We start from the raw sequence: 24,142 nt of genomic DNA on the forward strand, positions 1-24,142 counted from the left end.
GATTTAATCAGCAATGAAACACAGGCATCAGAGCAAGTTTTGCTGGCATCTGAGTTGGAATACACTGAAATAATAAAGAATCACAAATCTCAGAGCATCTGTTTCAGGCTCTCTGCAAACTCAGGTAGGCAAACCAGTAATGCTTACTTCATCTTTTTCTTTTTAGCCACTACTGCTAGAGATGCAGAGTGGCCCCTTCCCGCCCCACACCACAGGAACTTTGGACTGATATTCATCAGGTCAGCAGCCTTGACGAGCAAACGTCCTCACTCTGCTGGAGATCCTCTTTGCTTGGCTAGTAGGACACGTCGCTATACTGGTTTATATTCTAGTCAGTTTTCCAAACTCCTTTTCACAATGATGAGTGCTGACTATTCATTTTAACCTTATAACTTAAATTCTGAATAAAAAGCAAAGTGTCAGAGAATTTATGAGGTCATGGCTGTGAGATTTTCTTTCCTTGGAAAGGACCAGAATATCGATAATCCAAAATATCCTGGTTTCTGCTAACTACCTCCAATTTACCCTATAGGATTCTGAATTTCAATAGCCTGCCACAGCCTATCCTCTCAGAAAATGTATCAGCATCACAGACCCAGTTCATATAAGCCAATTTTGACTCATACTAAAAAAAGAAAATGTGAGCACACTGAAATGGCTCACATTGAACATAGTAGTTGCTCTAACTGCTATCAACAGTGAGGTGCTATTTGTGAAGTGATGTTTCTCCTGAGTTGGTGGAGAAACTGAGGAGTTAAATTAAGTATCCAGGCTTGGCCTCAAGATATACATTCACTGAAGACAAACACAATTCTTTGCTATCCTACTCCATAAGATTACCTACGAACTCAGGTCRTGTTGCAGACTTTGACTGGAAGCTGTGAACATGATCAGCTGAACCATCTCAGCCRGCAGATGAATAGGACAGCCCTGGCTGAAAACATTTCTGAGGGCTTTCTTTTTCATTATGCAAGACTGCCATTTGTTTGAAGCAGAATATTTCACTAGGATTTACTGGAAATATTTCTTGGACAGAGTTTCTAGTAGATCCACAAACAGAAGAGCCAAGGTGTCCAGAGCTCTCACCTGCAAAAGGCAGAGATTGCATCTCTAACCCCAAACAGGAATATGAATGGGTACTTCTGAGATGTAGGAGGAAACCTGCCTTCAGTGCATGAAGGGAGAAAGGTTTATTTTTCCTAATGTAATATTTCAAAATTTCTAATTTTGGCCCTGTACTGGGCTAACACCATCATCCATCTTTTCCTGCAAAATGCAGGTGCTGTTCTTCCGCCAGCCCAAGCCCTGAGCGCGTGTCTCCAGCTCTGTGTTGCTTAGGCTGTGAGCAGGGCCTCAGATAGCCTTCTCACTGCAATAATGTGTTTTCTTTCTGCTAACACCTGACWGTGGCATGGCCTCACTGACAACTTGGTCCCATTGCGGCATACTCGCTGAGGTGATATTAATCAAACATACTAACATGTTTGCCTTTAAATTTTGCACTTCAGAAACAGCTGTTGAGACAGACAGGCTATTGGCCACCTTAATGCCAGCAGTAGCTATTGCCAGCATTAGTATAATCATTACAGCTGTAATAGCACCATTACCTCCTGCTAAAAGGGTTGCTGATGGCTCAGGACAGAGCTGTGGGGAAGCAAAAACAGGCCAGATGAAATGAGATGGAAACTGCAAACTGTTGCTTCTATCTTAACTTGCCTAAAGACCTGTTGATGCTACATAGCGAGAACTTAATGTGCCCAAACAGCAAAAATTTTGGCTATGGCGTCATTGAGAAGGCGGGCTTCTATCTAGATCTTGTGTCATTCAGGCTAACGTAAAGCATATAAATATAGGAAACGAAGAATGAGGAAATTACTGCCAAACAGTCTTCACCTCTAGGAGCAAACTTCTCTCCATCACTTGCTGATATTTCTTTGGGTAAGTCCAATTACCTCCTTTTAGCTTCTACCTGTGTTTTGTGAAGCTGTTTTCTCAAGTGAATGTAGCTGCTAGTGACACATGTTGGCTTGCCAGTCCGAGAAAATGAGGTCTTCTCAGGTCTTTGAGCACACTGTGTTGTTTTTAGGCCCTCATAAAGAACAACCCCCTTCTGACTTGGTACAGAGGGTTTTTCCCCTGAAGAAGTCTGCTGATCTCTAGTCTCCTGGGCAGGTGCATAAGAAGGCTCAACACAATGAGTCTTCCATCACACWGGACCCCTTCAGGAGTCCAGCCTCAGTGCTGAGCAGTTTTTGCCAGTGCTGATACATCCAAGATTTGAGCTTGCATTGCAGCCTCTAATACTAAGCCTGAGAGAGGCCCTCTGCAGACAGTCACAAATTCTGCCTGGAAAAGGCATTTGGATTTTAATCCTGCAAATTTTGCAGAGTCTCTCCCCGATGGCACTGCTCCAGAGCTTCAAACTGGGGGGTGGCATGCTGAGGCAGCTGCTACTGCTGCTGGTTACCCTGTATGTAGGCAACTGGGGTCTAGTTTGTCTCTTTATAGGAAGTGAGCAGGGAGGGAAGGACTGACAGGAGCATGTGGGTGGAAATGGACTGTTGGCTACAATTTTTAGTCATTTACTGTGACTTACAAAGCCTGATGCATAAAGCTGTCCTTCCCTCTCCAACCAGAGGATCTTCAGAGGATTCATCTGCTTCTTTGGTCTCAGATGTGTACTGAGGGAGTTGAAGGGTGTAAAGTGCRTGATGACAACTTAATTCCCTCACAGGCCTCCCTTTTTCTCCTCTTCCTCTTACCCTCTGGTCTCAGCCTGGTTACCATGGCTCTCTGGATCCGATCCCTGCCTCTCCTGGCCCTTCTTGCTCTTTCTGGCCCTGGGTCCAGCCACGCAGCTGCCAACCAGCACCTCTGCGGCTCTCACTTAGTGGAGGCTCTCTACCTGGTGTGCAGAGAGAGGGGTTTCTTCTATTCTCCCAAAGCCCGGCGGGACATTGAACAGCCTCTAGGTAAGTGAGAGCTTCCTATAAGCCTGGCAAGGTGCCTTGCCAGCTCTTTTACTGTTTGAACAAGTTCTCTTCAAGCAGGAATTCACATGCTATGTGTAGACATTTGATAAAGATATTACTTGGTTGTGACAAGCTGCTTCTCCCTCCAGAGCGGTCTGTGACAGAAGGGGAGGCCCAGACACGCTAGAAGTGTCCTCCTGCACAGAGAGGAGGAATGTGTTCAGCATAGGGGTAGGGATTAATTACAGTAATATGCTCCTTTTCTCTGGTGGCAACCAGGAGTCCAGCTACCGATCGTGACCACAGTTGTATACTACATGATGTAAAAGGCAATGGCCTAGCTTGGACAGTGACAGCAGTAATGTCCTCAATGGTGAATGGTAAGAATACCTTTAAAATACCAAAAGCATCATATTGCCAATGAAAAGCTCCTCAGGTTAAAAAGGCATGTGGGAGAGCAGGCAGAGAAAGGATTTATGAGGCAGAAGGAATTGTCATTGAAAGCTTAAGTTTGTCTATCTGCGACTTGGAAATTAGAGACTAAAAACAGTATCCATCTCAGCCTTGTGTGGCCATTACATGGGCCTGGAAGTGATCTTAGAAAATAAAGGTGGAAAGAACTCAAGAAGCTCTCCTTTTGCCCCAGGGCAGGATCAGTTATCCCTGTCTCATTCCTGACTCATGCTTGTCTAGCATGCTCTTCAAAACCTCCAGTGAGGAAGATCCTCCTGCTTTCTGAAACTGTCTATTCCCTTGCTCAACTGATCTTCCTCTTGAAATGTTTCTTCCTAATATCAAACCTGAATGGCCCTTGCTGTAAATTATTCCTTGTATTCGCCACAGTGGACATGAGGAAGAGTCTACTGCTTTCTTCTCTATGGCTACTTTTCAAAATACTTGAAGACTGTTACCCTGTCTAACTTCAGTGTGCTCTCAGCTAACCGACCCCAACTTCCCCAATCTGCCTCCTTAGATCATTTTTATAGATCTCTATCCCTGCAAGTCATTCTCAATTTGGTCAACATCTTTTTGAACTGTGATGCCTACAGAAGTGCACAGGGTCCAGCTGAGCCCTTACCACCACCAAGTAGAGTGAAGAAGAAACTGAAAGGATGAAGTCACGTTTTTCACGCAGTTTTCCTGCCTATGCATGTGGTTTGCCTTTTTCAAAGCTGCACTGTACTGCTGATTGGCAGCTATCTTTGCCTCCTTGGGGTCCTTAGGGTCTCATTTCCAACGTACCAGTGGTCCTTGAAGGACTGTCCATCCCTTGTCCTGTGTGTGCAGTGAAGTCTTCCTGCCTACGTCTAGCATCTTACCCAACTCTTACTGAATGGCATCCTATCTTTCCAGAGTGTTCCTATAGCCTGCCAAGGTAATACAGAGTTCTGATCTTGCCCTTCAGCAGTCTTGCAGCCCCCTACGGCTTTATATTTTCTCTTATTGCACAGCAGTAAATGCATTAGCTAGAGTATGTTGTGATGGAGCCAGTGTCCATCTTAACCTTATTGTGTGTAGCAGATTAAGAAAACAAAAGGCTTACATTCCGCAAAACCGAAAGAAATGAGGTGGGTTTGTTTGTTCATTTTTTATTTTATTTTATTAGTGGAGCAATTGTTTTGTAAATCAATAGCAAGGAAAATGCAATTTTGCCAGTACAGAGATACTCTGCTCTCTGTCACCTGCCCCGCCCCTAGATAGACTAGACTGTGGGCCACTAAGGCAGGCATTTCTGTCTAATCCCACCTTAGAAGCTACTGTCTTCCAAACAGCTCTGGAGATTCCTGAACTTGTCCTAAATGCTTTATCTGAACTTTTTGTTTCTGGGAAAAGGCATGTCCTGTGCTTCTCAGTTTCACTTGTGATTGAGTCTAAACTCCAGAGGAGCTGCAAGCAGTGAGCAAATGTATTCTATCAATAGTTAAATTTCAAAATTGGAAACAGATTTGCAGACAAGAAACATAACAGTAAAAAATACAACTTTAGTACTCTGTATCTGATGCTGATCCTCTTCCTGAGCTGTCACTTCACAGAATTTCACAGAATCAGTAAGGTTGGAAGGGACCTCTGAAGATTATCTAGTCCAGCCTCCCAAAGATTTCCTGGTGCTGGTTCCACTGGGGCTTGAACCCAGGACCTTCAGCGTGTAAAGCAGATGGGACTTAGGAATGGTGTTTGGGGCATTGTGCCATACAGGGACATATTGGAAATGACGCATTTCCATAGGTTGGTGATCATCAGATGGGTGCAGGGACACCAAAGGGCAAAAGCATTGTACAGGGACCACAACCTTTCTTATGAAGGGATAATTCACAAACTGATTCATGTGCCACCACATCCTCTCCCTGAAGGCAGAGGAGTTCTCCACCAGCTGCATCCATCCGCCACCAACAGCCACATCCGCCATCAAGCTATTTTTTTAAGAGCTGCTTTTACTGAACACTTACAGGAACAGGGAAATCGGAAGACATAGAGTGATGGAAGCTGTGTTTATTTCATGAAGCACAATAGCAAGTTGTGTGAGGTCTCAGGCTCAAAATATTGCTTATGGTAACTGAAAATACTGTGTGGTAAACTGAAGTCTTTTACCCTGCAAAAGCCGGGGAGGCAGGATTCAGATGGAAACGCTGCCTACAACCCCCTCCATGTCAAATCCCTGCCCCAGGTTCCAGCACTTTGTATCTGAACACGAATGTAGGTGGGATGAGGCGTTTTGGACAGCTGCCTTTGAACATTATGTTTCCCATTCATATCTCTAACCAGCCAGGACCTGCAGTGCTCAAGCTGTAAGGCAAGGACGATACCTCTCCTGGGAGATGGGTTCTCTCAGTTCCTCTCAGCTTCGTGTCCTCTATAAATTCAGCAAGCACACTCTCTCCTCCATCTTCTGAGTTAGTAATGGAGATTTTGAATAGTACCAGGTATAGCAGAGACCCCCGCCAAGTCCCACTCAGTTTAAGCCTCTAGCTTAAAGATGAGCCATTATATTACCTACTCTAACTGCAACAGAGCTGTCCCACCCATCCTCTTTCCACCAAATAGTGGTTTTATTTATATCTGGTATATGCATATACATCTGTATATGTATGTACCTGTCCTGTGAAATAATCTCAGAGGTCTTAGGAAGGTGAAGCAAGATAATGTCATAGAAGATAACGAGCTGATTTGCTGTGATATTTTTTTGAAAGGCCAGATGGGCTATTTGATTTGTGTTTGATGTTTCTGAAGACCACCACACATGGTTTTCTAAATATTGTGAGGAGAATTTCATTAGGATTGACCAAATGTGAAAGATCTAAGAACTTGCTAGTTCTTTCTCCAGTATTTTAGCCTGAGCTGATACCTCTGTCACATGAGCTGATTATACTTACTATCTTCTACCATCTGACCTGAAGGATGAAGATGAGTAAGTCATGAAATATCCACCAGATATATCCTCTTCCACAAAATGTTTGAATAAATCTTTTCTAAGTTTTCCTCTCAGCACACTAACACAATGATTTCTTGTCACTCTTGGGTCTTGCTCGTTACATTATGCTTTGGGGACTTTGGGATTTTGTATCTTGTGCTATACTTTTATACTGCCCTAGAAACCTCATCTTATCCTCACTTTCCACGTACTTTCTTTTTGTACTGAAGTCACTGAAGACCTCCTGATTTAGCTATACAACCCTGGAACAACTGTGGTTGTCAGGATTTCTTTTCTTCCTGTAGGAAAATCACTGCTTTATTTTCTATATTTTCAGTGGGCAACTAAAACCTGAACGGTTTTCTTGAAAAGTTTTCAAGTTCCCATCAGTAAATGGCACATTATTTTTGAGTTTTGTGTGTGTCCAAATACGCCAGTTTAGCATCCCTTTTAAAACTTGTCCCCAGCTGTGAGCACAGACACACACAAATACTTCTGTGTTCAGCTCTCGACTACATCCAGGCAGCAAGCAGGAGCAGGCTGTTCAGACCAGCTGAGAAATGCACCCAGCCCTGGGACGAAACCTTCCTTACAGTCCCACGGACATTGTTGCTGTTTGCTCCAGCTCCTGGAAGAACATTTCACTGCCCAAGGGGGGCAGGGAGGGGGGGCTGCACTTCCAAGCAACTCATCCCTGTGGATCAGACAAGCCCATTTTATCATCTTGTTTACTAGCTGCTCTCTCCCCCCACACACACCCCTTGGGAGGGTACAAGGTTTCTCTTCTTTTCCACTTGGCTGCCTCAGTAAAACCTCCGTGTCCTTTTGTCCCTCATGCTGACAATATCTGTGCAGCTAGGCCACTTTCATGAACTATCAGACTCTTTTGGGAGCGGAAACACACAGCCTGAAGGTGCTGCAAGCAGCATCATCAGCATGGGGAAATCTTTGCAACAGTTCTCCCATTTTCCAGCCTGCTCTAGCCAATTCCAGTGCCTAAAAGGGGAGCCTCTGCAGAGCTTGATAGCAAGGGCTGATACTGTGAGGAGTCCCACAACTTACCTTTTTTTTTTCCTGGCAGTGAGCGGGCCATTGCGTGGTGAGGCAGAAGAGCTGCCGTTCCAGCAGGAGGAATATGAGAAAGTGAAGAGAGGAATTGTTGAGCAATGCTGCCATAACACGTGCTCCCTCTACCAACTGGAAAACTATTGCAACTAGCAGAGAGGCCAGCAGCGGGGAGACGTGGGTGAAAGGGAGAAACATGCACTTATGCTATTGCACCTTCAAAGCAACTGAATAAATATTGTGAACCTATTCAAAGCACTGTGCCATTTTATGCATCCATCTCTTGGGGTAGGGGCATTAGCATTTATATGAGGAGTTTGTTGTCTGTGCTCTGGTAAGGCAGTTTTAAAATATACCAGATATGCCTGGAGCTACCCATCATTTAACACTATTTTTCTGCCATCCAGATGAACTGCCTGGGATTTAAGGAGGAAAATTACACAGTGCTAAAGTGGGTATGCAGAGCACCATAGTATCCCTGATGCCTTGTGGATGAGATGGAGGGCAGAAAGATCTGAATGAGACTTATCTTTCTAGGGAAATATTACTAAGGAATATTAATGGAACTTTCATGCTGACCAACTTCCTGAAGTTCACAGCCCAAATATAGAAAGGCAGTTGGGAAGCTGAACTTCCTCAGACACAAGATGGAAATAGTTCAGATTAAGCAAAGAATTAAGTTATCTGTTAATTGCAGAGAGAAAAATTATGACCAACTGCCATGACCAATTTAGAAGTGCATCCAGTTCTCTCCTCCATTTACCAGTGCCCAAGCAGGGTCCTTTAACAAGATGTGCTTGTTATTCAGGAGTATTTGTCAAATCGTGTATAGAAAGCAGATTTCAGTCCAAAGGAGTTTCCCTGAGCTGTCTGCCACCAGCATGCATTGACTGCTGTTGATGTTTGCGGCTAAACTGTGGTGCATGCAGCCCACGTAGCGGCTGCTGATCCTCGAGTGGGGTAACACTGTCTGCTAGACCGGCTTGTTCCTCTCTTGTTTTTGCACTCACAAGTCCAGCTTTCCCTGTCTCCTCTACTTTAATGAGACAAGGCTGCATATTCTGTGCCAGGAGTGCTCTGATACTTTCAGGTCCAGTCTCAACCCACTGCCTTTGTCCTGTCCAGGGGTAAAATGTGCCACAAGGTACCTGGCTTTGCTGTATTCCCTTCTGGGGGTTTATCCTGGTTGGGCTGGGAGTTTCGTTTACCTTGTCTTGCATTAAGAGAACAGAGGCTTCTAGAAACACACTCCCCAAAGTGTAGTCCCCTCTACTCTGAAGCAAAGCCATCCCTGAAGAACTGGGACTGCTGATAACCAGAAGTTTCATGACAGCATCCATCACCCTGCAGCACATGCACCGCCTGGGAGAGGAGGCAGTGGCGGCCCGGGCTGAATTTTTCTGGTGGTAGTTCTTGAAAGCCAGTCTCAGAGGAGACTGGTTTTAACAGCCTCTTCTACTGCTGGAGCCCCATGGATGGATGCTGCCTTTCTGGTTCCTCCCAGGAGTTCAGCTCCTGCTTCCATCAAGAGCACAATTCTGGTGAAACCACTGCAAACTAAAAGGCTAGAAGAGCAGCTGCCTGTCTGGGCTGCACAAGAAGAGCTGCCAAATGACCCTCTGTGCAGTCTCTCTTGTGCTGCAAGAGAGCCTCTCTTGCTGCATGGGCCCTCTCCTCCAGCTGCCAGACCACTCTGTTCGAGTACTTCTCCCCTCTGTCCACTGCTCTCCCTCCATCATCACCCCTTTGCCTGGCCCCCCTGCATATTCCCAGCAGCAGTGCCTGCAGCTGTGATAGGGAACCCTGGGCCAAAATTTTGTGGTTATGAAAGCATGGCAAGAAGTTTACTGTTTCCAAGTTACTTAGCTCCTGCCAAGCCTCTCAGTGTATCATTCTGGTGGTTTCTAAAGGACTCCCCCCCTCCCTGAAGCACTTCTTTTAGCTGTGCTAGTGCTCCATGAGATCACCAGGGTTCGTGTTATTTCAGTAAAAATACCAGAGCTATTGCTTATGCTAAAGCCATCATTATATTTAGGCACATAATGGGGTTCCAGCAATTCCACATGGTCCATCAACCCCAAGGAGAAGTGGCCCTGAGTCCAGAGGCAGAGAGGAGATATGGCCACTCAGTCTACTTGCAAAGTTTTGAGGGGAAAGCAGGTCTGAGGAGAGGAGCCTCTTTTGTGGCAAGTCTTCCTCATGGGGCATTGCTCTGCTCTGCAGTTGAAAATCCAAGACATGCCTGAGGCCAGTCTGGGACCAGCACCCATGTCGCCTTTGGCTACAATCTTGGACATGCCTGACAGGAATCTGCTCATGGGCCCATGAAAGCTAGATAAGCAAAGAGGCTCTGTGATCAGAAGATAGATTTGCTGAACATACCTCTCTGGCACTGATTGAAAAGGCTGGATTACCTAAAAAATGGAAGAGAAAGAGGTGGTGTAGGAAAGGGCATGGCCTTGAGCTCCCAGCTACTGGACTGATATTTGCATGTTTTCAAATGCTTTATGGTAGTGTTGGAAACAGCTGGGAGAAGGGTATATAGTAAAGTTCAATGGAGATGTCTTTGCCTTTCCCTTGGCTCTGGATGGATTATGGTCTCCTCTTACAGAGGACTCTAGATCCACTGTTCTCCAGCACCTAAAATTATTTTCCTATATATTTAGAGCACTTGGTCTCAGCAAGGTTGAGTGGAACATCAGTGTCTGGACAGAAATGATCTCATAATCATTTTTATTGAATAAGCTGATGACTTTTTATAGGAGAACACCCACGAGGCAGCACTTCTACAAATTCTCAAGAGCACCCTATAATTTGCTCTGGTCCTTCTGCCAGCCACTGGAGGTAAAAGAGACATTTCTTACGTGTATCTACACTACTGTTGCCGTAAATGCACTTGTCTAGCTAGGATGAGAGGACGATCTTCCTTTCTGTCACCTCTTCGTGTTTCAGATGGTAGCTTGGAGCCAGTTCCACAGCTGTTAGATACCAGGTGAATATATGACATGAACAAGTATCTAGTACTTTCACTGTTTCAGACACAAAAACCTAAACACCCTTAAGTGACCCAGATGGCAAAAGAAGTGTGTGATAGAGCCAAGAATTGAACCCAAGAAAGATGACAAAGTTAGAAATTTTCTAAGGAAGACTTTTTCTTTGTTTTGTAAAAAAAATTGTTTTTAGAGAAACTATCATTCCTATTTGATTCTGAAAGAGCTGTCACAAGGCTGAGGATTGCTAGGACTTTCAGGTTTTCCTCTATATATGCAGGAGACTCAGACCCCCAGAGCTAGGGAATCTTTAGCACCCTGGAGACACAATGTTTGGAGACTCAGGGTCCGAAGCTGGTATTAGATGGACAAGAAACCAGGCAAGTGTCCAGGAGCATCCTTCTTACAGTTCTGGCCTGAATCAGCAAAACCTGGATGTTTCATGAACTATTTGTCTCCACGAATTGGTATCTTCCTGCAAGATCTTCCTTTGCCAGAAAATTCCTGGGTAGCTGTCCAGCTCAGAGGGGTGGATAACCTTCAGCCACTTCTGACAGTGAGTGAACAGTGTCTAGGTTGAAATTGTTTGGTGGTTCCTCTTCATTCCTCCACTCCCCATTCGGCTGAGGCCAGGGAGAGGGTAGGTTTATGGGTCAGGTTTCCTAAGCCTCTTTATGGAAAGTGAGTACATACGCAATTCGTTCAGCAAAAGTCAGAATTGCCCTTAACTGTCTATGAAACACTTGTCTGGTTTTTCTAGGAATGGGATACATGACTCACTCCTTAACGTTTTCCTGTAATCTTGCTTTTCTCTGCTGCTTGGAAAGGGAGGAGAAAGGAGGGAATAGAGGGTAAGGGGTACAGTCTATTTTAGGGTTTGAGAAGTTATCAAAAAACGGCTGAGATAAAAGACAGAGGGCTGGCAGGATGAGGGAGAGGAGAGACAAGCAGCAAGCAAACAATGCAGAGCAAAATGCAAGGCCAGTGGCTGCTTCCAGAAATCATAGCCGCCTCCTCAGATCTTGCCCCCAAGGAGAGATCGTCTGCTGGTATCATTTGGTAGAGGTGCACCCTAGACACTTGGAGTCTACTCTACTTCTCCCATAGCTTCAGTCAAAATCTGCACAGGGCTTTTCAATACACCTTTGGCTGACTAAGGATAATCACAGACTGGAAGAGTCAGAAGATCCCATTAGTGAAATCGGAGATGCGTTTGCATTTCAGAAATCTTCCTCATAACACCCAAGTGTTCAGCATTAATGTGAACAGCCAGTCACTGTGCAGCAAGATAAAACTCCTGCCCTGGTGCTCCTCAAGCCCTGCGTCCGCTATGGGACATGTTAATCCACAGGCGTTCCTGCCTTCCGGACAGAAATACCCAGAAAAACTTCCCAGACCATTACATCAGTGCTGACTTGAAATCCAGTTGTTTCCATGGAGAAATGAGGGGAATATCTTTATTGGAGGCAGAGCCAATTGCAAAAGCACAGCATGGAAATGTAATTGAACACATAGGCTGAAGTGTGTTAGTCTTCTGTCACAGGTAGGACCACCTCGCTGGTAGGTGTCTCTGAAGTAGAGAGCTTAGCCTCAGCAGGTGACCAAGGCTCCTTCTGGAGTGCATGGGTGCAACCATGCTTCTCCTAGGGAAGACGTCTAAAATAGTACCAGTCGTCTGTGCTCATAAAGAGCCCGCTGAGCAGTCATGGGAGCACTGACCACAATGGGACCCCGAACACATGAAAACCAGGGGCAGGAAACCAGAAACATCACCTCTGTCTGCCAATTGGTTCTGCTAAACTGTAAATCATTTCCCTGAGAAAGAAGTTGCAAAACAATAAGCTTCAAACCCGAGACCTGAGGAGAGGAGCACTCCAGCGAAGACAGCTCTTTGGAGTGGTGCAGCCAGTTGCCTGTTTTCTGCCATTGTTTGGTTTGCTTGTTTGTTTGTTTACTTTTTCTGAATGCTCTCAATTAGAATGAGTTGGGAAATTGCAAATGCCATGTTTTTCATTGGAAAATGTTGATTCATCAAAATCAGCACCTCCCACAGGACCAGACCAGTTTTAGCAAGGCTGGATTGGAAGAGAAGAGGGGACTCGCAGTGATTCAGGCATCAAGTGTGAACGTGGGAGGTTCAGGTGCCTGCTCCACAGGCACTGGCACAGGGATTTTGCATGCTGTGCCCTATTTCCCAAGAACATGCGTTAACCACAAGGCTCTGCATTACCCCAGGGTGCACTGATCTCTGGCTTCTGAAAAATTCCAGAAGGTTTATGTAAATGCAGAATGTGAACTGTTTTGAAATCTTAAGGTGGGGCAGGACCATCTTTTCCTACCCAGTGCCATTCCAAAGCTTCAGTCCTGTATTTTGCCAGTAGGTTTGGATGTTCGGTGAGATGGAAATCAGAAAAAAGTTAGGGGACAAGTTTGCAACTAGAGCACAAACAAGAAGAAAGGGGTGAAGCATGGAGCTGAGGACTGCTGTCCCCCATGGCCCCCACAGTTGTCCCCCAGGGATAGAAGGGACCTTGGTGTAAAAGTGAAGAGCAGGGAGCAATGCCAGGCTTGGGCTGAAGAGGGAGGCATGGCCTTGAGCCCACTTTGGGTTCCAAGAGGCTCTCAGGAGCTTTCTGCTGGGGCAGTGGGTGTAAGTTGCCATTCCTCCCTCCCTTCTGGAGGGAGAGCAAGGCCTGAGGAGCTCAGATGGACCACACAGCTTTCTGAAACCTGCAGATATCTAAAATACTTCCTTATTTTAGAAGCTGTAAAAGCTCTCAAGAAAAAAAAATCCTTCTGAAGACACTTTGGTTTTCAGAACTGAAAATAACATAAAGGTCTTGGGCTCTTCACTTTTTTGAAAGACGGAGTGAGGTGAAGGCCAAAGAGGAACAAAGGTATTCCCCCCCCCTGCTTTTTATAACACTAGAGAAGCAAGACTGAAAGCGGCACTATGCCGCTTTCGGCACCAGAGCACATGGCTCCTTGACTTGCCAACGTGACCCTGCTGGCTTTCTGACCTCAATCCATACTGCCATTTGAAGGGCAGCTGTTGCCCCTTGCCCCCCAAATAACTGAGGATGGTCAACAACCCAGGATGTCTTTAGCTGTGGTCTACATGGGATTTCTTCATAAAGCCCAGTTCCAACCGCTCTGCTCTCTCACAGGAACCAGGCAATTCCTCGCTCATAAATCTGCTCAGGAAATGCCAAATTTTGTTGTGCATTCCTAAAGGAGAAGTGACGCAGGAGTAGGGAATGTTGCATCCATTTACCTCCCTCCTTTCTCCTTCTCCTGCCGCATTTTACATTGTGATCTTTGGGAAGAAAATACATCCAGGCCCATTTATTCTGACTCAGCAGTTGCTTTGAAGTGAATTTGCGGTAGTGGTGGGGCACCGTGCCCGGCTAAAATGTCTTGGCTCCGCTACTCTTGCAACAAACTTCCAAAGGTCTCATGCTAGTGGTAGAGGGCAATTTGAAGAGAATGCAAATAAAGGCTTCAGTTCATTCATACTGGTTGAATAGGGAATTGAAAACTGAGCCACAGAGGGGATTGCAAGACAAATTCTTTGGGTTGTGGGGTTGTTAACACTGCCTTGAAAATAAAAGACCAAAGTTGCCCCCATTTCCTGCATTCATGAACCCTTACCAAAACAGCTCAATTCTAGTTTCGAAGAAAGGGGAGAGATTCACACAAAAATCAGCTGTCAGAGAATGGATTTTGAATCCAACGGGATCCAGGACCTCCGCGAGGCCATCCTGGATGGCTTGTGCATGGGGGCAGCTGTCCTAGCCTCTGGTGGTGATGCTGGGATAAGGGGTCCTTCCAGGTGATGAAGCTGTCCTCTGCATTACAGCATGAGCTGCTCTTAACTGGGGAATGGTAGCTGGCTTTTCTGAGGCTAATCTACTGTATTATTTCCTTTTCCTAGAAGCCACAGATAGAAGAATGTTGTCTATTAGGATGTGTCAGATTCATTTTTATATAAAAAATAACCAGACGACACTTTGTGACTTTTTTATTTAGCCATAACATCAGGTTTTTAGGAAACAAACACCGGATGGATTTGAAACCTTCATCCAGCCAGACTCCTGACCTTGGAAGGACTTTTCTTTGCATGCACAGAAGCAGCTTAGTGTTCAGACTCAAAATTCTCTGTGATTTACATTGGGCTCAGCAAAGACATACGTATTTTGGACAAAAAATAGCACCTCTTCCTTCTCCTCTCCCTTGGGCAGGAAGAACGCTTTAGGTCTGGCTATAAATTGATCTGGAAAGACACTTCCAGCTCATTGTCTCAAAGTAAATTATTGCTGTTTGCAGCACTGAGGAGCAAGGCCATTTTTTTCCAACTTGAATGCCAGATTGATTTTCAGTGTGTCCCTCTGCAATCCTGTTGGGCAAAACTGGCATGAGCAGACCCAGGACAATAATGGGAAGCTAAGCAAGCTGATAGGAGTGCATAAGGAAATGATCCAAGACTTAATCCTTTCTCTCCATCTCCAATTTTTGAAAGGGCAATCGGCTTAAGGAGCAGTGGTGGGAGGCAAACCATTTCATGGGCAGCCATGGGTCCACAAGCCCACAGGGCAAGCACTTGGGAGGTATTTCCCTGGGGGGCCAGCTAGTGACTCTGCTCAAAAAACTCAAATCCAAATGAAACGACCCACCCCAAACAGACAATAAGCTGTTCTGGGGAAGTTTCAGTGCAAAAATTTCAACCCTTTTTCCAGCTTATCAGAAACCTTATATCCAATTTGGAGGCCTGAATTTATCCCCCTCTCTCCTCTGGGGACCTATGCACATCTGGACTGGGACCCAGTAAGGCAGCCTGTGCCCTTGTGGGCACATTTTGCTGACCCAGGTTTCCAGTTTCAGCTGCCAAGTGTGTGAATTTATGGAGGGATTTTAAAAAATGCTCCCTGACAGATGCTGTCATGGCCATTGGGCTTCCTCTGATTTCAGTGGCAAGAGACAAATCCCAGCAAAAAAGCTCCAGGAGTCAAACCACTGTCCACTCCTTTCCCACCTCGGAAATTGCATTTTCAGTCATTTTTTAGAAGTTTGCTAGCAAAAACTGGCTCTGTTTTCCCAAATGTTGACATCTTTCCTCTGAAATATTGAATTTCAACCCCCCAAAACAAGGGGAGGGGTTGAAGTTTTGTTTCCAAGACAAGGAAAAAAAATGGACCCCTCCTCTGTAAATTCTGATGAAATGTTGACGCTGGTGGTTTGGTTTTTTTTTTAACCTATTCCTAATAGAAGCATTAACAAGTAAGTGTCCAGAGTCCCTCCTCGTGCATCTCTGGGAAAGCACAGGTTGTTTCTGGGTGCTAAGGAACGAGGATTGGAGCAGGAAGGAGGCTTGCTGTCCCCTCCACACAGCCTGGATGAGGAGGTGACTGTGAGGTGGACAGGAGGTTGCCCATGCCAGCCTGTTTCCAACCAAGGAGGTGGGATGAACCCCAAAGCCTAAAGCCCCTCTCAGAAAAAGCTCTTCCAGCATTTCCTTTCTTACTGAAAGATCGCTGACCTCCTCCTGGGGACACTGAGCATACACTGACATCATTCTCATTTTTCCTTTACAATTCTAACTACAGAGCCACCAGTGTCATTCTTGAGCCACTTTCCCTTAATCTTCACCCTGTGAAGATTCGCTTGGAGTTGTTTCTCTGACTGCTTCATTCCACTGCACATCTTATTGCTCCTATTTAAGAATATAGGACTGATTTGCAAGCCATTGAGTTGGCTCATGCTAACCTCACACTACTGTGCCTTCTTTATCTCCAGAAAGGCTCTTTACATCCCGTTTCTTCCCCTAGCCTGTATGCAGCTTTACTTTCTGGAATCTTTCCTGAGGAATTCGTGTGTTCTGATGTACTCAACAATCCTCCTAACCTGGAAAAAATCCAGAGGTTTAATGTATCTATTCAGAGCACAGAAATTATCTGTGGGTCTGTCACCAAAATAGGGCACCACAAAAATGCTGAGAATCTGTTAAACACAGATTCCTGTGGTGGTTTTCCCTCTTCCTGTAGTCCCAGATGTTGCCAGGGGATGGAGCACAGCTGGATCCTGCAGGTCCAGGCCTGCCAGATGAGGTTGTGGAGCAAGGCAAGGTGTGGTGGTCAGAAGGCATCCCCATGGGTACGTCTCCGCACAGGGAGGCTTATTGCCCAAAGCAAATAAAAACCCTGCTGGCCCATGTTGGGCCAGCAGCTGCCATTGCTCTCCCTTTAATGTGCGCCAATGCCGCCACGCTCTGCTTTCTCTTCAGGTTAAAAACTCTGCATTACCTGGCCACAAGGCACCAGCTAAGGGTCCCTCTTACTGATTTGAATGGAAAACTGATAACCGCTGCTGTTTCTCTGTGAGTAAAATCACCTCATTTCTGTATGCTGTGCTGCAGCACCAAAGATAAGGAGAAAAAAATAACAATGCAGACGAAGAAAGGTGCCAGGGAAAAAAAAAACAAAACAGCAGGAGTTCGGCATGTGACGCTGGACTGGGAATTTGCGCCAAGGACGGGGGACTGGAGAGGCCGGGAGAGTGACAGGCCAGCCTCGACAGTGCACGGGAATTACGCAGAAATGCACCGGCGGCTTCTGATAAAGGCTGCGGCAGATCCGCGGCCTGGCAAGCAGTGCGACGGGCACGGCGCGGGGGTATCAGCCTTCGGAGGCACGTGCAGTGACCTTGAGCGAATGACGATTCGGGCTGTTGCTGCTGTTGCTCTCGTCGTTGTTTAAAGATGATTATTTCTCCGAAGCGTCAATGTTTGCATCTTACCCAGTGTGTTTCTCCAAGGAGGATTTTGGTCACATGTCTGAGTGTCCAGGCTCTTGAAGAAGCCCCAGACAGGGATACTGGACCCAGGACAGCATTAATTCTTGTGCCTCTCTTGGCTTTTCCACCCATTTCCCATTGGGTGCAAGGGAGGGTGACAGTGTTGAATTTTCAACATACAGGGATTTTTGTGTGGGAAAAAAATGAATGTGGTGCTAAAACTGAGATGCTGCCTGAGACACATGTTAGTGTGCTCATCTTGGCTCTACCCACCTGGGAAGGTGCATCTTGCTCTCCTGTCCCACCGCATGCCCCTGCCACCTGCTTGTTTGTTCCCCTGGAGTGCAGCCTTCTTTAGAAAATAATTCATCCACTCTGGAGATACTTCTGCTGATTAATATTTCATAGAAAATAGCATGTGTCTATGCAGCATTTTGGTTTTGCTGGATGTGTGTTCTTAAGCCTGACATCCCACTTTGAGCAGCCTGTCCCTTGATTTAAAGTGCTGCCACTCCGCGATCCCATGGGAGTGCTCCTGCCCGCCCTTCCCGCACTAGCGCGCTGTCCCCAAAGAGCCTGCACTTTGCAACAAAACCCGATTTGCCCTGACAGCAAAGGGTTGCCAGAGCATATACATATATCCTAAATGTAAATATTGATGTTTCAAATGAAGCTGGCACTTCTTCCCACTAAGCATTCCCACTGGGCCAGTGCCCAAAGCTGTCTCCTGCCCCATCACCAGGGGGTCTGAATCCCAGTGCTTTGCCAGCTTCCCTGACTCCCTGGACTGGGCACAGTGCTGTGGCATGTGGATGACTTCAAGCACGTGAGTAGCCACACTCTACTTGCTGATGTGCTTAAGTGCTGGGGGTATTTAATGTTGTCTGGCTCATGCCAGCAAAGTGTTCGCTCTTTAAACTTGTATCTTAGCTCTCCACTTGGCCATGGACATGGCTTGATTCTGATATTCGTTTGCACTGCACAGCAATGAACCTACCTGACTGGGGAGGTGAAGGCTACAAGCCCCCAGCAGCAGGTCAGCAGAGTATGGCCAGTTTGAGGTCTCTGCCCAAACTAGAAGGGAGGGTCTGAGGCTGTTGCCTCCTTCACACATGAATGTGGTGAAGAGAAGACAACCTCCAGCCGCCCTGCCTGCTATTTCATGTGTGATTTTGTTTTTCAGCACACAGATGTTTGGGGTTAAATACTTTGGAAATCACAGTGGATGCAGCAAGACAATGGTTTTTAAGCAGTGGACTACGGTACAAAGGACGTCCCATTTTTATTACGTGGAAATCAGCCCTTTGAGCATGAGCTCAGTGCCTTTGGTGGATGCTTTATCCTCTTGGCTCAGGTGACATCCAGACTAGACCTTTTCTTGTGCCACAGAGTCTGCCCCAGATACTGCCAGCAGCTCCTCTACAGAGAGAAATACTGGTAAACAGGAGCCCTGGCCATTGCAGCATGTTTTGTTATGGAGGCAGAATAGCTGCTGCTGTCAGAGGACACCTTTGGCTGTGTAAGACATATCTGCCCTGGCAAGGGAAAGCACTTTGTTCACCTGCTCCATCCCACAGCATCGCTGCCTGGCATGGACAAGGCACCAGCAAAAGCCCGCCTGTATTTAATAGATTATATTTTAGCCAGCAGAGGGAGTGCTCAGAGTTGCAGCCGCACACAGGCACGGATTGGAAATGCTGGGGGGAAAAATTGATAAAATCCTGACCTAGGAGCAAACAAAAGGTTTGCCCTCACTGTGTGGATCGCCCTGGTGATGTGCAGCTGAGCTATGGCATTGCTGCAGGAGAACAGGGCAACAGGACTGCACGACGGGAAGCCCTGGGTCACCTCTGGTCACCAGCCTAGCCCCTTAGGTAGAGCTTCATTTGAATTTAGGCCAAACAGAGCCACACACTGTTAATTTGTTCTACTTAGTGAACTAAAGACTCAACATCTGGCAGTATCTATAATTGTCTCATATCTTAGTAAAAGGATCTAAATTATTCCCCATGAAATGCCTCTGTGGTGGGGGAGCATCTCCTCTCACGTACAGTAACAGAAATGTAATTTGTTACCCAACTGCACATTTGCAAAGACTCTTGTCTAGTGCTCTCTTAATGGCACAGATTCCCCAGGTTTTTAAACGAAGGCTTTTCAAGCACAAATGGGCAATTTTGAAACTTGTCTCTACACAGATCAGTAACTAGAAAGAGAGTAATGTAACTAAGTCAGGTGTCTCTGGGATTGTGTTAGGACAAGCCCACTAGGGGATACTAATGTGGATTAGATAAATATGTCATTAAATCATTTGCAGAGTGAGGTTATGTAGGGAAACTGGAGTGCTGAGTGTTACACAGATCTTGTCATACTGTATATTTCTGAGCATGTCCCCTCCCAGCGCCCTGGTGAACTGGAATCTACATTAACTCATCCGTACTCAGTGAACTGGCTTTTTCCCACAGACACAGCACTTGCTTCCTTTTAGTTGCCCTTAGTGCAACCATTGACTTGTTAACTCCTGTGGTGAAGTCCCTTGCAAGTCTGATAAAAGACAATGGGCCAGACTGGCCAAGCTAAATACGTCACAGCGTCAAGAAAGCCAAGAAAGAACGGGAGATGATGCCCTGAGTGGTGGAGCTCAAGGACATGGTAGGGACGGTGAGGGACACCCAGCTGGACACATCCTCACCAGCTCTGTAAGTGGGTGGGAGTAAAGAAGGAAATCTCACAGGATTGCGCCTGTCTCTAGCAATACTGACATTGAGCCCTGGGGTTGGGCTGCACTGTCAGGCTCTTACAGAAGGTGCTGGCAGCTCAGAAATGGAGCAGAAAAGACCAGCAAGAAAGATCTTACCTGAAAGAGGCTTGCCTTTCTACAGGAGAGCAAGGAATCTTGCTGTATTTACCCCCAAAAATGCTGAGAGGGACTTGGTCACACCCAAGACAGCAGACATGAGGAGGGGAGTCCTCATGGGGGATAGCTACCAAACACCTTACAACATTCAGTGTCTAGAAGCTGAAGTTAGACCCATTTGGACTAGAAAGGTCTTTAATGGGTGAGAGGCAGTTACCCAGGGGGGCAGTTTACTTATTGACACAAAAGATTTTTCATCACTTGAAGCCTTTAGAGCAGAGATCAAGCTTTTCAAATGGCACCTTGCTGCCAAACTTAGGTACTTACTATGGTGTGTTCCTGTGGCCTATCATCTGTAGAGGGGCCTTTCTCTGCTGTAAACCTGTGTCCAAGACTATCCCACAACGAAGCTGCTGTTCTAGCTAGTTCCTCAGATCTGCCTGCGGATGTTATCACTGCCTTCCCAAAGCCAGGATGAAATGAGGAGAATGAATTCTTGGAAAGGAAAAGAAACCTTCTCATTTCCTCCTCTCTGCATTTGCTTTTCCACTAATATTTCTCCCACTTCAGGAGAAATCTAATTCAGTTCTGCAGCAAAGTACATTTTCTGCCTCACATGACCATGCCACGTGCCATTCACTGGTACCAGTTTTTAGATGATGATGTCTCAACCCAAGATAGCCTGGCATTTCAAGTTTATAGCTACTCAAAATAAAATCTGAAAGGAGAACCAGCACTTGCTTGTGATGTGGGTAATTCCTCCAAGATACGAGTCTGCCTCGCTTGCAACAAACTGGGAATGTCAGGCCTTCAGAAATGCCGGGTGGAGAAAAATGCAATTGATTGACACAAGAATAACATAGAACAGGAGAAAAAAAATGGAGCAACGAGGCTCAAGCAGTGATTTATCTGGACCTTTGATATGGATTGCTCCAACTGCAGTAAGTATAGCCAAACTGTCAACATACTCACTTTAGATATGAGCAGCCCTCTAAAATCCCCTGCAATCTTCCCCTATAATGACCTCCACCTTTCACAAATTCACTGGTCAGTTAAAAAACTCTTCTTTGAAGATGAGGAGCAAAACCGGGAGAAGAATTCAACCTCCTCACTCTCGGGATGGTGAGAGCTCTGGGGTAGCACCTTTTCCTTTGGATATATTGCTGTGCCTCGGTGACAGAACCACTTAGAATATTTCTGTGGTGCTTTCTGGACATCAAAGCCCTCACCATCTGGGCTGTGAAGCCATGCTCTTGTGAAGCCCATGAGCACTATAATATCCACTCTGCCCCTATAATATCTGTAAACTGAGGCACAGAGAGGTTAAGTGCCCTGACGAAGATCGTGCAGGAAATCTGCTGCAGAAGCAGAAATACCAGGGCTCTGGCTCCCGTGACTTGCTCTCAGAACTGGTCTTCCCCTCTCCATTCACGACATGGGCTTGCACGCTTTGATTGTACTCCTCCGCAGAGCAGCGAACCTCAGCACGGTGGCTGCAGAGCCCGGAAACAGCCCTTCAGAGGAAGTGCCATGGGGAAGTGGTTATCTGCCAGAGAGCCCAAGAACAGCTCTTTTTTTTCCTTTTAAAGGGCTGTGGTTGGGAAGGCTGCTTCCCCAGAGCCCACTCTCGTGACAAAGCCGGAGGATGGGCAGGTAAGGAAGTAGCCGCTAGTTGGGTAAATGTGTGACCAGCACTTGGGTTTTGCAGAGGAATTGTGCGTTTGCCACTAGGAGCCCGGAGCTGAAGCTGCTTGGACTGAGTCCAGGTTAAATGGAGCAAAGTGATCACATCCCATAGCCCGTTCTGCCTTGCCAAACAGACTGCTCACAGCCTTGCATAGGCATCTCTACCCTCTCTTTCAAAGGGAAGCGACACTGCTTGCTTTCTCACACCGAGGGCTTTCCTCTAAGCTCCCTGATGCCCGAGCACCAGAGACACCTGCGCGTGCTTGCAAGGGGGACAGCCTTTAAAAGCGCCACAGGATCAGGCCTGCAGCTAGAAACAGGTTAGGTTGTACACAGCAAACAAGGGGATGGCATGTTTGGCAATCAGAGGCCAGTGACAGCCAGAAAAGCAGCACAGCAATTCAGAGCCACAACCAAAACACCTGAAACACGGTAGAAATTTTTTTTTCTGCTGCAGACTTCTGCTGTGGCATCCTGCTAATCGCATAGCCTGTTTGCAAATGAGCTGCAAATGATGTCCGTATCATGGACACCCAGGGCTGCTTTTGCTCAGAAGACTGGAATCTGGCTCTGGTGGCTGCTCTCCCAGCAGAATCGTGCCCAGAAAAAGTGCACTTAACTTTAAAAGCCAACTGCCAACATCCCAAGCCAGTTGTTTAGATTAAATGAAGGGGCTTAAAAAAAATAAAAAAAAATAAATAAAGTTAGTCTGACTTCAATTCCACCCCCTTCCCGAGGAGATTTCTGCCTATCTGCCTGAGGAAGAGCCTCCCCAAGGTGGGAGCAAAGGCTTTGCAATGAGTCATCTTTCACTTTGTATACCCTGACCTTGCTATTGCTGCTCTCATGTGGGTCTCTGGGAATGGAGAGGATGGCGGCGGGTGGCAGAAAGCGGCTGTAAAACAGGCATCATTCGCCGGAGGGGGAGATGGTGCCCTAACCCCCGAAAAAGCTGCCCTCCCTGACATGGGTGTTGCTTTGGGGCAGGAGCGGGGGCTGAACAGGATTTCAGAGGGTAGCTGTCGAAACATCCCTGTGACTGGAAATACTAGATGAAACTCATGCTCTTAAGCTAATTAGTTAGCTAGGGCAGTATCCAGCCAGCCGAAATTAGCCTGAAGCCGCTGGGCTGACTCACTGGAAATAGTGAGGTTCATCTGAAAAGTGATACCAGCTTGTAAGAAACAGTGGTGGCAAGCTCTAACATCAAATGTTGGCCATTTACGACCTCTGATGATAGGAGCACTGGAGCAGGACCCAGTAGGTCTGACTGAAAACCATGAACCAGCTGCAACGCTGAGATTTCCTGGAGGGAAAGCATGGACATCCCTGCTATGGGATGCTGACTATCTGTTGCTACATTTTTTTCTCTCTCCTTAAGTCTCATGCAAACACAATGGAATTCATTCTATCACTGGAAAACATCTTTTTTTTTTTTTTTTTGGATTAGATTAGCGGAGAAGAGGTCGTTCCTGTCTGGCACCTCTTGCGGTTACTGTGCTTGTTTTGACTAAAAAACACCCGTGTGATCTGTACATACTTGAAATGGTTGCCTTTAATGCAAAAAAATCTAAACAAAATCTAAGCAATTTACTTCCAGCCAAAAATATCTTGTGCTTCACAAAGATCTACCTGGTGGACTTATATGGCTTGGTGTTAAACCCACTTGGAAAAATAGAAGAAGGAGTAGCATGCATATTTGAAGCAGTGATGCTTCTTTGCATTACAGACGCATTACTGTAATCATACTTGCTGATCATTAATTGTGGTCAGGTATTTGTGTGGCTAGAGAGTCTCATCATGGTGACATTTTGTACCTAGAGATGTCTAAAGCTGAAGACCACATAGCACTTGGAGCCTCACACAGCCTGCTAAAATCAAGAGGATTATTTCCACTGATTTTGGTATTGTCACATTGAGTGTCTGCGTGCATTTTAATCACTCTCGGACTAGCCCAGCGCGAGCAGCAGGTCTTGGGGCTGAGACAGAGGGCCTGGTGATGGGGCGACTGACGCGTGACTGCACAGCCTGCGTGCTCCTGGAGCAGCCCCTGGGTTTTGACGAATCGATTTAGCCTTGGTTCAGGGAGCGGTGCTCTGTCACCTCCGTGCAGGAGGTGCTGTTGTTTTCCAGGAGAAAAAACAACTTCAATTAAATAAAATGGCAATGACTCGTCAGATCTTTTGACAGCCAAGCTGGAAGTGCTCCTGTTCATTTTACCTCTGCTATACTCATACTCTGGAGCAGAGGACTTCATTTCTTATGGTGCTGCATTCAGCTAGCTTTACCAGGAGAAAATTCACCCATAGCTAGAAACCCAGCAAGGCAGGAGGTGGCTCATGGTGTATATGTATCACACAGGGAAAGGTTCGTGGGG

The 24,142-nt window shown here is 46.3% G+C and overlaps 2 protein-coding genes across 3 annotated transcripts in view; both read left to right on the plus strand.

The window, feature by feature from the left end:
- Positions 1 to 229, plus strand: part of TH (tyrosine hydroxylase) — a 34,870-nt gene extending 34,641 nt beyond the window's left edge. Inside the window, exon 14 of the mRNA XM_085302191.1 lies at positions 167 to 229. Within this exon, the coding sequence (XP_085158317.1) occupies positions 167 to 229 (63 nt within the window). The remainder of the gene's footprint in view (positions 1 to 166) is intronic.
- A 1,659-nt stretch (positions 230 to 1,888) lies between these two features.
- On the plus strand, positions 1,889 to 7,599 carry INS (insulin). Of its 2 annotated transcripts, none has more exons than XM_085302193.1 (3): positions 1,889 to 1,926; positions 2,752 to 2,972; positions 7,463 to 7,599. In XM_085302193.1, exons 2-3 carry the CDS (start codon positions 2,786 to 2,788, stop codon positions 7,597 to 7,599), a joined length of 324 nt encoding a protein of 107 aa, XP_085158319.1. In that variant the 5' UTR covers positions 1,889 to 1,926; positions 2,752 to 2,785. The 2 variants fall into 2 exon arrangements, with proteins under 2 accessions (XP_085158319.1, XP_085158320.1); XM_085302194.1 differs by having other exon boundaries at positions 1,911 to 1,942; positions 2,776 to 2,972.
- Positions 7,600 to 24,142: the final 16,543 nt, after the last annotated feature.

Source organism: Rhea americana, unplaced genomic scaffold (genome assembly GCF_003343005.1).
Source record: "Rhea americana isolate MKP2758 unplaced genomic scaffold, rheAme1 scaffold_187, whole genome shotgun sequence".
In the NCBI taxonomy this organism is placed as follows: domain Eukaryota; kingdom Metazoa; phylum Chordata; class Aves; order Rheiformes; family Rheidae; genus Rhea; species Rhea americana.